The 14,382-nt window shown below is 40.2% G+C and overlaps 1 protein-coding gene across 1 annotated transcript; it reads right to left on the bottom strand.

The window, feature by feature from the left end:
• Positions 1-11,324: 11,324 nt before the first annotated feature.
• On the bottom strand, positions 11,325-12,272 carry LOC130025388 (olfactory receptor 508-like). Its single transcript, XM_056116342.1, has one exon. The coding sequence runs from the start codon at positions 12,270-12,272 to the stop codon at positions 11,325-11,327; it is 948 nt and encodes a 315-aa protein (XP_055972317.1).
• Positions 12,273-14,382: the final 2,110 nt, after the last annotated feature.

Raw genomic sequence — 14,382 nt, 5'->3', positions numbered from 1 at the left:
GAGGAGCGAGCACACATAAGTAACCTAACCTCACAGCTTAAGAGCTTGGAGAAGGACCAAAAAAAGGAGCACAACCCGAACAGGAGAAAGGAAATAATAAAACTCAGAGCAGAGATTAACGAGATGGAAACCCAAAAAACAATCCGAAAGATCAATGAAACCAAGAGCTGGTTCTTTGAGAAAATTAACAAGATCGATAAGCCTCTAGCAAAACTCACAAAGAAAGGGAGAGAGAAAACCCTAATAAACCGAATCAGAAATGAAAAGGGGGTCATTACAACAGAAACCACAGAAATTCAGAGGATCCTCAGGGAGTACTTTGAGAAGCTTTATGCCACGGAACATCAAAACCTCGAGGAAATGGATAAATTCCTAGACTCCTACAGACTCCCAAGGCTGAACCAAGAAGACCTGGAATACCTGAACAGACCTATCACCATCAAGGAAATTGAAATGGTAATAAAAAGTCTCCCCAAGCACAAAAGTCCTGGCCCGGATGGATTCACTAGTGAATTCTTCCAAACCTTTAAAGAGGACTTACTCCCAATGCTCTTTAAGCTTTTCCACGAAATTGAAATATCAAAAACACTTCCGAACAGTTTCTACGAAGCAAATATCACACTGATACCAAAAGCAGACAGAGATACCACAAAGAAAGAGAATTACAGGCCGATATCCCTGATGAACACAGATGCAAAGATCCTCAACAAACTACTAGCAAATAGAATCCAACTACTCATCAAAAAGATCATACACCATGACCAAGTAGGATTCATCCCAGGGATGCAAGGATGGTTCAACATTCGGAAATCAATCAACATAATCCATCATATCAACAAAAGAAAAGATAAAAAGCATATGATCATATCAATAGATGCAGAGAATGCATTTGATAAGATCCAGCACCCCTTTATGATGAAAACCCTAGCCAAAATGGGTATAGAGGGGACCTTCCTCAACATAATTAAAGCCATCTACCACAAGCCTACAGCAAGCATCATCCTCAATGGGGAAAAACTGAGAGCCTTCCCTCTAAGATCAGGGACGAGACAGGGATGCCCACTCTCTCCACTGCTGTTCAATATAGTACTGGAAGTACTTGCAATAGCGATTAGGCAGGAAAAAGATATTAAGGGCATTCAGGTAGGAAAGGAAGAAATCAAGCTCTCACTATTCGCAGATGATATGATACTCTACTTAGAGAACCCAATAACTTCCACCAAAAAACTCTTAGAAACAATAGACTCGTATAGTAAAGTTGCAGGTTATAAAATCAATACCCAAAAGTCCATGGCTTTCCTATACGCAAACAGTGAGAGAGAAGAAAGCAACATGAAAAAAACAATCCCATTCACAATTGTGCCCCAGAAAATCAAGTACCTAGGAATCAGCTTAACTAAGGAAGTAAAGGACCTGTACAAAGAAAACTACAAAACGCTACTTCAGGAAATAAAAGAGGACATGAGGAAATGGAAAGATATCCCCTGCTCATGGGTCGGGAGACTTAACATTGTCAAAATGGCAATACTACCAAAAGCATTGTATAAATTCAATGCAATCCCTATAAGGATACCCATGACATTCTTCAAAGAAATGGAGCAAACACTCTTGAAATTTATATGGAACAATAAGCCCCCACGAATAGCTAAAGCAATTCTTGGGAAAAAGAAAATGGGAGGAATCAACCTCCCAAACTTCAAACTGTACTACAAAGCAGTAATAATTAAAACAGCATGGTACTGGAACAAAGGTAGAACTGCAGACCAATGGAACAGGGTTGAATACACTGACATCTCTCCTCAATCATATGCTCATCTAATCTTTGATAAAGGTGCAAGTAATGTGAAGTGGAGTAAGGAAAGCCTCTTTAATAAATTGTGTTGGCATCACTGGACGGCTACATGCAAAAAAATAGGCTCAGAACTCTGCCTAACACCATGTACAAAAGTAAGATCAAAATGGATTAAAGACCTCAACATCAGACCAGAAACCATAAGGTACATTGAAGATAAAGTTGGCAAAACCCTCCATGACATTGAAGCTAATGGTATCTTCAAAGATGCCACGCCACTGGCCGAGCAAGTGAAAACAGAGATAGATAAATGGGACTATCTTAAACTAAGAAGCTTCTGCACCTCCAAAGAAACAGTGACCAAAGTACAAAGACAGTCTACAGAATGGGAAAGGATATTCACCGAATACACATCTGACAAGGGGTTGATATCCAGGATATACAAAATACTGGTTAAACTCCACAAGAAGAAAACATCCAACCCCATCCAAAAATGGGGCAATGAAATGAACAGAAACTTTCTCAAAGAAGAAATCCGAATGGCAAAAAAGCACATGAGAAAATGCTCTACATCATTAATCATCAGGGAGATGCAGATCAAAACCACAATGAGATACCATCTCACACCTCAGAGACTGGCCCACATTCAAAAGAACAAAAGCAACCGATGCTGGCGTGGATGTGGCGAGAAAGGGACACTCCTTCACTGTTGGTGGGAACGTCCACTGGTTCAGCCCTTCTGGAAAACAGTATGGACGATTCTCAAAAAATTAGAAATTGAGCTCCCATTTGACCCAGCAATACCACTCCTGGGAATATATCCCAGAGAGGCAAAAATGTATAGTCGAAGTGACATCTGCACTTGTTTGTTCATTGCAGCCCTCTTTACAATAGCCAGAAACTGGAAGAAACCTGAATGCCCAAGAACAGATGACTGGTTAAAGAAACTTTGGTACATCTACACAATGGAGTACTATGTAGCTCTTAGAAAAGATGAAGTCATGAAATTTACATGCAAGTGGTACAATATGGAAAGTATCATGCTAAGCGAAATGAGTCAGAAAGAGAGGGATAGACATAGAAAGATTGCATTCATCTGGGGGATATAAAGTAACAAAGTATGAGATTAATACCCAAGAATAGCTGAGATCAGCACCAGGAGGATTACTCCATAACTTAGAGGCCAGCTGGGTATCCTAGAGGAAAGGGCTATTCAGATAGAGAAGGGAGCACCAAATAAAGGATGTTTGGAGGATCCTCCCAGGAGGGGAGATGCATGTCGAAAGTAGACTATGGACTGAACATGTTTGCCACTCAATGCCTCTTTTGCAGACCACAACACCCAAAAGGAGAGAGAGAACACAGGGGATTGCCCTGCCACAGAGACGGGGGGATGGGGGGATGGGGGTGGGAGGGATATTATCCATGGTGGTGGAAAATGGGCACTGGTGGAGGGATGGGTATCTGATCATTGTATAATTGAAACCAAAGCACAAAAAATTGTAAATCTACAACTTTAAAAAAAATAAAATAAAATAAAGGGGAAAAAAAAAAAAAGAAGTCTGACCATCTGGTAGGTGGGCGGCCACGCGGTCTTTTGACATCCCGTGGAATCCAGTCAGTAACAGATGTAGTCCAGCGGTCGTCTTTAAATCTCATTACGTGACCAGCCCATCTGATTTTTGACACCTTGGCAAATCAGACAGTGTCCCTGATTCTTGATCATCGATGGATGTCGTAACTCCGGATTCTTTCTCTCATTTGAGTGAAACGTGATATTCTAAGCATAGCTCTTTCTATTATTCTTTGGAAGACCAGAATAGCGTTCTCGTCCTGTTTGGGTAGGGCCCAGGTCTCTGAGGCATATATTAATGCAGGAAGAACAGTGGAATCAAAGAGATGTTCCCGGAGCCGGAGGTTCTTCGTACTCTTAGCTCTTTCTTCGACGTTCTTGAAGGCACTCCCAGCCGCTCTCTTCCTCCTACGCAGCTCGGATGCCAGGTCATTTATCATGTTGACTTCTCGACCTAGGTACACATAGCTATTGCATTCGGAGATGGTCATTCCGTTGAGAGTGAATGGGGCATCAGGAAAGAGGCTGTTTCTCATAAACATTGTCTTCGTAAGATTCAGCTGTAGTCCGACCTTTCCACACTCACGGTCGAAGTCGGCCAGCATTTGTGCCGCTTGGCTGATGTTTGGTGTTATTAAAACAATGTCATCAGCAAAGCTGAGGTGGTGTAGTTGCCGACCATCTATCTTCATTCCCATTCCTTCCCATTCCAGTCATAGCATGATGTTCTCGAGGGTGGCACTGAAGAGTTTCGGTGAAATGGTATCACCCTGCTGAACCCCTCTCTTGACATCAACAATAACTTCTTTGTAGAATGGTGAGATCCTGGTAGTGAATCCACAATACAGCTCACGGAGGATCTTGATGTATTGGGCTTGAATGCCCTGATTGGTTAGGGCTTCAGTGACTGCTTCCATCTAAACAGAATCAAAGGCCTTCTTTAAATCAATGAACGTTAAACAGAGCGGCATCTTGAACTCCCGAGAAACCTCAATGAGCTTGGTTATCGTGTGGATATGGTCGATGGTGCTGAATCCTTTGCGGAACCCGGCTTGCCCGCATGGTTGTCCTTCATCTAGTGTTCTGCCAATCCTATTTAGGATGACTCGAGTGAACAACTTGTAGGCGACAGACAATAGGCAGATCGGGCGATAGTTGCCAATGTCATGGATGTCTCCCTTCTTGAACAGTAGTACGGTCCTGCTGGTTTTCCATTGGGACGGAACCTTGCATTCAGACAGGTAGCAAGTGAAGAGCCGAGCCAGTGTATTGATGAGTACTGACGGCAGGTTCTTCAGGTGTTCAGGTCTGACCTTGTCTGGGCCGGGTGCTGTTTGTTTCTTTACCGACGAAATGGCTTGTCGGATTTCGGAAGGGAGAACGTTGGGAACGACATATCCATCCTGTGGAATTTGGTATGTCGGCAAGTGGACATGGCTATCGAAGAGATTTGAGTAGAAGTCATGGATAATCTCCATTGCCGTTCTGGAGGATGTGATGGATCCATCAGGACGTCGAAGGGCAGTCATGTTGGTCTTGTAGTTGGCGAAGGACAGGCAGGCATTACGAATATTTTCCCAGCTTCTGCCGCATCTACCAGTACTTCTGCTCTTCTCTCTTTGAGGTCTTCCTTGATCACCTCTCTGCACTGCTTTGCGAGCTCGGACGTTAGCTTGTGGTTGACTGAGGCATGTGCCAAACCACGCTGGCGAATTAGCTCAAGAGTTTTCGAAGACAGGCGTTTTTTGTGGCTATCTCTCTCTTGGCGTTCCTCGCACATTCATGGAGGTGCTGAACCAGTCGATCGTATTCCTTGTCAATGTTGTCAACAACGGCATCTTCCCATGTTACCGCAATAGTGCCAAAGAGTTCCCAGTTGGTGGTCATTCTGGGAGTTCTCTTTTTGAATTTTGCAGCCCTTTATCTCTGCTCTGTGAAGTAGAATTTTGCACGAAGGAGACGGTGGTCCGATCCCGTTCGAAATTTTGGGATAACAGTGACATCGGTCAGGAAAACCGTTGATTGAATATGATGTGGTCTATTTCATTGTGGAATCGTCCACCAGGAGACTCCCATGTCCAACGTTTAGATTCTGCCTTCTGGAACTGTGAGTTACCATGGATGGTCCTGGTCGACATGATGAACTCAGACAGTCTCTCACCCTGTTCGTTGCATTCTAGGCCATGGGTCCCGATGTGAAGTTTTTCAGTTGATCTTCTCGGTCCTATCTTGGCATTAAAATCACCCACAATGATCTTGTAGAAGGTGTGGTCTTCTTTATAGAACTTCTCCAGCTCCACGTAGAACTTCTCGATTTCTCTTTCATCATAATGAGATGTTGGTGAGTAGACAACGAAGATAGAAACTGCAGGCAGTGAGCCACATCTATTCAAATGTAAACGTTCGATTTGGGTTGTTAGGCATTCAAATAAATCAATGCTCATGGCCAAGTTTGTGTTGACAAGGACACCTAAGCCTCCGACACCTCTTTTATTGCATGTTCCAAGGAACAATTCTTCTCCAGTGTCGAAAACGGCATGGTGAGATTCGTGCCTTCTTGTCTTGGTCAGACCAATGATTTCGTACTTGATCATTCGCGCTTGTACCATCAGGTCCTCGATGGATGCATCTGATGCTAGCGTACGTGCATTGAAAGTACAGACGATCGTTTTTGTCTTCCTTCGTTGTGGCAGCCTAGTTCGGCCTTGAGATTTTGTCGGCCTCTCCTTTCTCATCCTTCTCAGTGCTGCCATGTCAGTGAAGCCTTCAGGGTCAGGTGAATGAGACCAGTTGTAGTTACTGGTTTTGGCATATCGTATACACAACGGATATCTTGCCAGGCTCTTCCGTGCGGGTGGAATACTCTCGGTAGCTTGCCAGTCTTTCCGAGAGGGATAGATGCTTTTGGGGCGACCTCTAATCACCCTTGTAGGTGTTACCATATTTGAACCCTATCAAATATGGTATGACAATTCCGGAAGATGGGTATTTAGTGTCTTATGATGTGTCCGGAAAGCGTCCTGGAGTGTGGCGACGGCTGGGTAGTGGAGGTAGTGTCGATAGTGGAAGTCTGCCAGTGGGGTATTTATCTGGGTAGGGTGGGTCTTCTGTGCGCGATCCGATCCCTGGGTGGTTGATGGAAGCAGACAGGGCAGGGTAGGGTGGGGCTCCTGATTAGAATCCCTTTGTCACGTGTGGTTGGTGAGAGCAAGCAGAGAAACTCTGTTCCTATGTCCGCCGAGCTGGAGTCCAAGGTCTCAGAGAGTTCCGCTTATCTTGTTCTGTGGGTCTTCAGTCGTGCGTGAGTCTTGGCCGGAGCTGCCACGCGGGTCCGGAAAGCGTCCTGGAGTGTGGCGACGGCTGGGTAGTGGAGGTAGTGTCTTTAAAAATACAATTATATTACATATTATATTATATATAAGCATGTGTTACATATATTATAATTATATTTCTGCATGTCAGAGCCTGGCAAGCTCTCTGTGGCATATTCAATATTCCAAAAACAGTAACAACAAGTCTCACAATAAAGACGCTACTGGTAACCACTCGATCAAATTGATGAACAACGAGAGGACAGTTCTACAGTGCATATTATATTATAATTATTTTATACATATTTATTTATATATATAATTATACTCTTTCCCAGATAGGGTTTGTACTAAGAAATCTACTGATGGACTCTGGGGGTTTGCTTTGTTGATCATAATCTTCCCCTTCCCCCACCCTACTTCCCTTGTATTGTTTTTAAGATTCTTTATCTTTAGGGGTTTTTTTATTTCATGGTAATAGGTCTCTTTGCATTGAGATGATAAGACTTTTACTCACTTTATGAATCTGACTGTCTAGATTGAATTTTTTTCCCTTTGCTTTATTTTATCTCTTAAAAAGTTTTACTCTCCTCTGATGCATCATGTAAAATGTCCTAATCACTTACTTGGTCACTTATTAAATCTTTTATTTGCTCTACTCAGCTATGGCATTTTTGTCATTTTTTATTTAATTTCATTTGATTCAATGAATTCTTCAGCTCTAGGATTTCTGTTGAGTTCTTTTGTGTCACTTGTAATTATTTTGTTAATTTTCACACTTAAAAAATTATTGTCTTTGTTTCTCTTCTTGTGGCATGCTATAATTACCCAAATTAGCAATTTTTAATTCTTTATCGGATCACAATATGTTATCACTTTAAATTTGCTATTGGAAACTATTGTCATCATCTGTTGATGACCGATTTTGTTGATCTATTATGCATCTTGTGGTTTTTTACAGGACCTCCTTTTACATTTGAAGTGGTAGACACATCCTCATGTCTTTTCTAGTTGCCTCAGATGAGAAGACCATTCCTTGGACCTTTAATGACAGAATTTTTAAGCTTTTCTGGTTTCTTTTTCTGGTTCCTACAATTTACCAGAATAGTTGCTAAAAGAAACCTTTTGTTTTCCAGAAGGTGGCGCTCAAGTTTGTGATTTCTGACAAATAGATCCTGCTATAGTTTTCCAAGAACATTCAAATTACTGGGCCTTGTTCTCACTATCACAGGAACAACCACAGGCAGTCAGCTATAGAAGTAATAGTGGGGTGGGCGGGGAAGGGGGGAATACTTAGGTGAGAGTCTCATAGGAATTTCGAATGTACTTTTTACTGAGCACAGTAGCCTAACTGCTTCACTTTAATTTTCTTATCTACCTCTTTTTTCACCTTCTGCCCCACAATGCTTACAAGACTCCAAGTCATAGAACTCTTGCCTCAGTAATTTTTTTTCTTTAATTGAATCACCATGAGATACACAGTTAAAGTTGTTCGTGATGTGATTTCAGTCATATAATGTTCCAACAACTGCCTCTTCATTTCCCAACACAAATGTCCCCAAACACAAATGTCCCCAGTTTCCCTCCCATGCCCCACACCCCAGCCTGCCTCTATGACAGGAACTTTTCAAATATATATATATGTACATATATATATATATAGGGAGAGAGAGACAGACAGACACAGAGACAGAAAGACAGAGAAAACTCCTTTTGGGATTACGGTTTGCACTATAGGAACTGAAAAGTTATCATATTTGTCCCTTTTCCTATTTTCAACACTCAGTTCTGTGATCATTTCCAACTATTCTTGTCATACTGGTTCCTTCTCTATCCTAATTGCCTTCCCCCACCATTACTTGTAGCAAACATCCAACCGTGAACCAGTCCTCCTGGCCCTTGTTTCTGCTGAACTTGGATATTAGTCTCATATTTTGTATTTTTTTATGTCCCACAAATGAGTGCAATCATAGTTCTTTTTAAAAATGATTTTTCTCCTGTACCTCTGAGGAAATCAAGCACTCAGAAGTGTTAGATATTAACCCTGCTTAAGGCTTCATCAGTGAATTTCCCCTTTCCCTCCCCAAGAGAAACTTACAGTGTTCTTAAGAGCATCCTAATCCCCTGGGTTTATCTTTAATATATCCTTTGTGTTTCACATCTCACTGTTAGCTACTAAATTCCCAAGTTAAGCTTGGGGAGCGATAGCACAGCAGTAGGGTGTTCGCCTTACAAGCGGCCAACATGGCCGACCCGAGTTCGATTCCTCTGCCCCTCTTGGAGAGTCTGGCAAGCTACCGAGAGTATTTGATATGCCAGACACAGTAACAACAAAGTCTCCAATGGAGACGTTACTGGGCCCGCTCGAGCAAATTGACGATCAACGGGAGGGCCTTTACCTTTACCTTTTACTAATAAAGTGAAACCTTCTGATGACTCTGGATTTTGTATTTAGTGAACTACTAGCTTTTCTATTTCCCCTAAAACCTTTTTATATTTTACTATAAAAAAACGTTCTTTGCTGAAACAGAGAAACCATTGATGTGAGGCTTCTAATATTTGGGAGTTGATTAACTCTGAAATATATCTACTCTTGGATATCCATCATAATTAATTGACTAAGGCCTTGGTTACCATAGTTCCTAATACCCCCAAAATATGGGGGATACAGCCGTGGGACTTGGATGGACTCAGGGAGAACAGCAAAGTTACCCAGCACCAAAATGGGACAGTCCAGAAAACATGAAAGCATAGTTTTGTTGCAAGTCGTTCTGACTTAAGAGAGAGGACCTCATGGAGAAGGAAAAGCTAAGCCGGCCAGAAGACTTATTCTGGGATTTACAGTACAAGTCTTGCTTACCCTCAGAGCCCAGAGAATTAAGTTTTGGAATCTATATCTCTTACTGTGTTTATACAAATAATTACAAATATGAATAAGAAGTAAACTTGATTGTTTAGTATGTACTAGTATCAAGGGAAAGAGAAAGTAATATAGATGCCCCTGGGAGATAGAGCATCTCCTTGAGTTATTTCCCCCAAGAGAAATGCCTTTGTCAAAACACATTACCTCTGTAAATAATCACACCTACCTGCAGTCCTATACCTCCTATACCTTGACCACCCTCAGCTGTACTATGAGTGTGTTTACAGATTTGCACTAAATGGACAATTTTAACCATCTATCCATCAGTCCTTCATCTCTTTTTTTCTTCTGCTGAGAAGGCTGTTCTCAGCCATCCAAGGTGTTGCACACCTGAACTCAAAGAGGATAATGTCTGTTAATTCAGCCCCCAATGTGGCCTCTTTTCTAAATAATCACTCTCCACTTTTTTTGACCCAGGACAAAGAGGTTTGGGAAAGTTTCACTGGCTCCTGCTGATTTTATAGCTCAAATAGAAATCTTTCTGCTTTTTATCACATACATAGGTCAAGAAAGTGCTCCTGGATTCCGTCATGTATTTTACTGGATCTCACAATACCTTCTGAGGCACTTTTATTATTGGATGAACATTTAATTGGTCGTTAGAAAATAGGTCAAGAGAGAGGAATATCTTTCAACCCTAAGAAGCAGCATCACTACACTTAATGTGGTAGAAACAGAACAATTGCTGATGACTATATTTTTAAAGATATAATCTTAATCAAATTAATTGGAGGTTTCTATTCTACTAAAGTAAAAAGTAATGTTCCAAAAATATTATTCTCTTTTCACTTTTAAGCATTTATACGGGAAAACTGGAGGGAAAACAAAACAGATTCCCAGAATAACAAAAACAAGTTTAAGTTTCATAAATAAAACAGGTATGCTTGGTATTTTCGAGGCTTTTATGGTAGTACCAGTCAAATTGTATACAAAAATATCTGAGAATTTTGGTATCAGAGGCAACAGGACAGGAGAAAAAGACATTGTTTAAGTATATTACAGAACTGTGTACATGCATTTGACAAAATTGAAACAATCTGAAAAATAAAAAGAGAAATTTTGCTTCTTCATCTAGAAAGGAGCCAATTTATCTAAAAGTTCATTCCAATTATCCCAAATCAGCTCTCTTTTGGATATTCTGAAATGTAAATTTTGGAATTAATTCCTGAAAGGAGAGAATTTAACTGGGAATATGGGACATTTTCTGAATTGTTTTGACAAGATTCACCTGCAGTAACATAAAAAGTATCCTTTGGTTCAGGTTCAAATCACAAAGCAATGAAAGAAAAGTTGAAAGGTTGACAGTAATTATAAACATCATTGAACTCAGTTCTTACACTAGCTGTGCAATGTGGATACCCTATTTCAGATGCCAAGGTTTTAGAAGGAACCATTACTCTTTATTTCCCATTCTTGGACTTTCAAGTGTGTACCGCTGTTAATTCCAAAGAGCAAAAACTTGCTTTCTATAGTTTAAGGAACTAAACCATACTTGCACTTTTAGATGCAAAACTGTACTTGTAGATGTAAAATTGGTGAGAGGAGAAAGCAAGATTTGTGTTGGATGCTCCTATTTTAGTGGATTAATATCATTTTTAAATTAAAAATTGTCTTGATAACAATGTATTGAAATGTGTGAGTCTAGAATTCTATGTGGGCACTGAGATCTACTAATACATTATTAGTTCATCTCAGGACAGTTTCTTACAGAGTTTACAATTCAAGTCAGATTATTTTATGATCAACAATGTGTCTAGCCATCAGTTTCCTCATGGCCTCTTTAACCTCCTTGTTCCTTAAGCTGTAGATGAGGGGATTCAACATGGGGATCACAACTGTATAGAACACGGACACCACCTTGTTTTGTTCAGTTGAGTAGCTGGACTTGGGCATCACATAAATGAATGTGATGGTCCCATAGAACAGCGTGACTGCTGTGAGGTGGGAGGTACATGTGGAGAAGGCTTTGTGCCGCCCCTCAGAAGAGCGCATCTTCAGGATGGAGATAAGGATGTAGACATAAGAGAGAGCAATGATGAGTACAGTGACCACAATGATGGAACCAGAAGAGATGGCAGGGATGATTTCAGAAGCAAAATCGTGGGAACAAGAAAGCTTCAAAAGTGGAGAATAGTCACAGAAAAAGTGATTAACTTTATTTGGTCCACAGAAGGACAGCCTTAGTAAACAAGCAGTAAATGTCCAAGCATTCACACACCCACCTAAGTAGGATGTTCCCACCAAAAGAATGCAGATCCTGGGGGACATGTGGGTGGAGTAGAGAAGGGGTGAGCAGATGGCTACATAGCGATCATAGGCCATGGCAGCGAGGAAGAAGCACTCCGCTGTCCCAAATGTGACCACAGAACAGAGCTGGGACACACAACCAGCAACAGGAATGGTCGTTTTTTCCCTGAGGAAACCCGCAAGCATGACAGGTGTGACTGAAGTGGAGTACCCGATGTCTACAAAGGCCAAGTGGCAGAGGAAAAGGTACATAGGGGTATGCAATTGGGGGCTGTTTCTGATTAGCAGAATTATGCTGACATTGCCTATTAAAGTGACCCCATAGATTCCTAGAAAAAGAATAAATAAAATGGTAGAAACTGTAGAGTCCTCTGTTAGCCCCAGAATAACAAATTCTGTCGCAGTTGTGTAGTTTCTGATCTCCATCTATACTGGGAAACCTTTACTTCCCCCTGAAAAGGAAAATAACAAAAATAAAAAGTAAATATTAGAATGGAAGAGAATATATATATCTACGTATATATATATATATATATATATATATACATATATATATTGCTGTTTGGTTCACACCCAGAGTTCTCAAGGGTTACTTCTGGTTACTCCTGGCTCTGAACTCAGGAACCACTCCTGGCAATGCTGTGGGAGCCATGTGAAATCCCAGAGATTGAAAATGGGTTGGCCACATGCAAGGCTAATGCCCTACACTCTGTACTATTGCTCTGGCTCCTGTAATAATTTTCATATTTAAGTTTTGCAAATGCTATATGATAAAAATCACAAAAACAGAAATGAGTAATTCTGGTAGAAAATACTTTCACACAATACCTCATTTAAAATTGATATTACAATGATCATTAATGAAATAGGAATATTGAGAAAATTATTTATCTTACCAAACTTAATTCAGATTTGCATCATATAGTTCACTTAGGAGTTCTCTAAACATTGGAGGTCAACACAATTTTATAGTACCACTATTTTACTTCAAATATTTACTATCAAGAACACTAAATATTCATAGTAGAATCACAAACATGTTAATTCTTATTTTTAACATTAATGTCTGGAATTGGAGCAATAAAACAGTGGGTAGGGCACTGCCTTATATGTAGATGACCCAAGTTTGATCTCCAGTAGCCTATAAGGCCACTCAAGTCCTGCCAGGAGTCATTCCTTAGTGCCAAGTCAGGAGTAAGCCCTGAGCATTGCCAGCTGTGGCTCCGAAAACCAAAACAATAAACAAAAGCAGAACATTAATGTCTAATAGGAGTACATGATTATTAACTGAACAACAGAATGGCATTATTAATAACATGTAATTATATATCTGAAATCTGAAGTTCTAGCTTTCTTTTTTTTATTCAGTACAAATTTTGAAACTTCGACTAGGTATGGGTCAAAGACCAATGAGAACTCATATATTCATTTATTAGACGGTAGGAGAAGATTACTGTATTTTTTATTTTTGGGCGGACTGCCATGAATCTAGCACATGTAAAAAGGCATTTTACCACTCAACTGCTTCCCTTCTTTCAAACTCAATTTTTTACAATTTACTAGATCAAGTTATTATAAAATGTTATAACTCAGGTACAACCAGAAACTCACATTTTTTTAAAATTCATATTCACAAATTATCTGCTATCGTGCCGTGATAGCATGAAAGCAAAGTATAAGACAAAAATGCTATAAGCCTTAGCAGTTTGGGTCCATTTCTAGATTTTCTGTCGACTTTGAAACTTTAGACAACTGCATACACTTTTTAACTCCTCACTATCCTTTTTGTTTTAATATAAACTTCATTGTACTCATGGTTTGAATTTGATAATGAGGTACTTAACATTGAGATCAGGGATCATGGAGTAAGTGGATATCCAGCAAATGATTATTTCCTTATAATAATCAAACCTGAACTTCTACTACAAAAATGGGAGACAAACATTTCTACATTTGTATTTCATATAAATATAAAAGAAAAATTATTACCTGAAGATGTTTATATCTCAATAACAAATGTAAAATAATCCTTACTATAAAGAAAGGCTGAATTTATGAGATTTGGTGTCTTTGGAGATGTAAGCCCTGGAGTATATGCCTTGTTTGTGAAAATACTCAAGGCAGAATCAGAGGTACACGTGATTATGTAACTAGATGTTAGGTAAGCACTTAAGGTGCAGGGTTTTTTTGTTTTGTTTTTCTATTTGGGTCTAGCTGATGCTCAGGAGTCATTCTGGCTCTGCACTCAGGAATCACTCTTGACGGTGCTTGGGGGACCATATGGGACGCCGGGGATTGAACCCAGGTCAGCTGCATGCAAGGCAAACTCCCTACCCGCTGTGCTATCGCTCCGGCCCCCAAAGTGCAGTTTTTGAGCATGTTATAGGTTATATTTTAATAAAAACTTTTGATAGAGTATTGAAATTATTTTGTTTAAGGACTCATAAGAAAAAGCTGTATTAGATAAAACTTCCTTTTAAAATAGAAATCTTACTGGGAAGGTACCTGAGTTTTTAAAATATACTTAATATTTTAT

Source organism: Sorex fumeus, unplaced genomic scaffold (assembly GCF_029834395.1).
Source record: "Sorex fumeus unplaced genomic scaffold, SorFum_2.1 ptg000030l, whole genome shotgun sequence".
NCBI classification, from domain to species: Eukaryota; Metazoa; Chordata; class Mammalia; order Eulipotyphla; family Soricidae; genus Sorex; species Sorex fumeus.
The sequence above is the reverse complement of the archived record's forward strand: the minus strand, read 5'-3'. Positions and strand labels throughout refer to the sequence as shown.

What these genes read in the sequence shown, in the direction of transcription:
- LOC130025388 (XM_056116342.1), bottom strand. Translation starts at nt 12,272, where the DNA reads ATGGAGATCAGAAACTACACAACTGCGACAGAATTTGTTATTCTGGGG.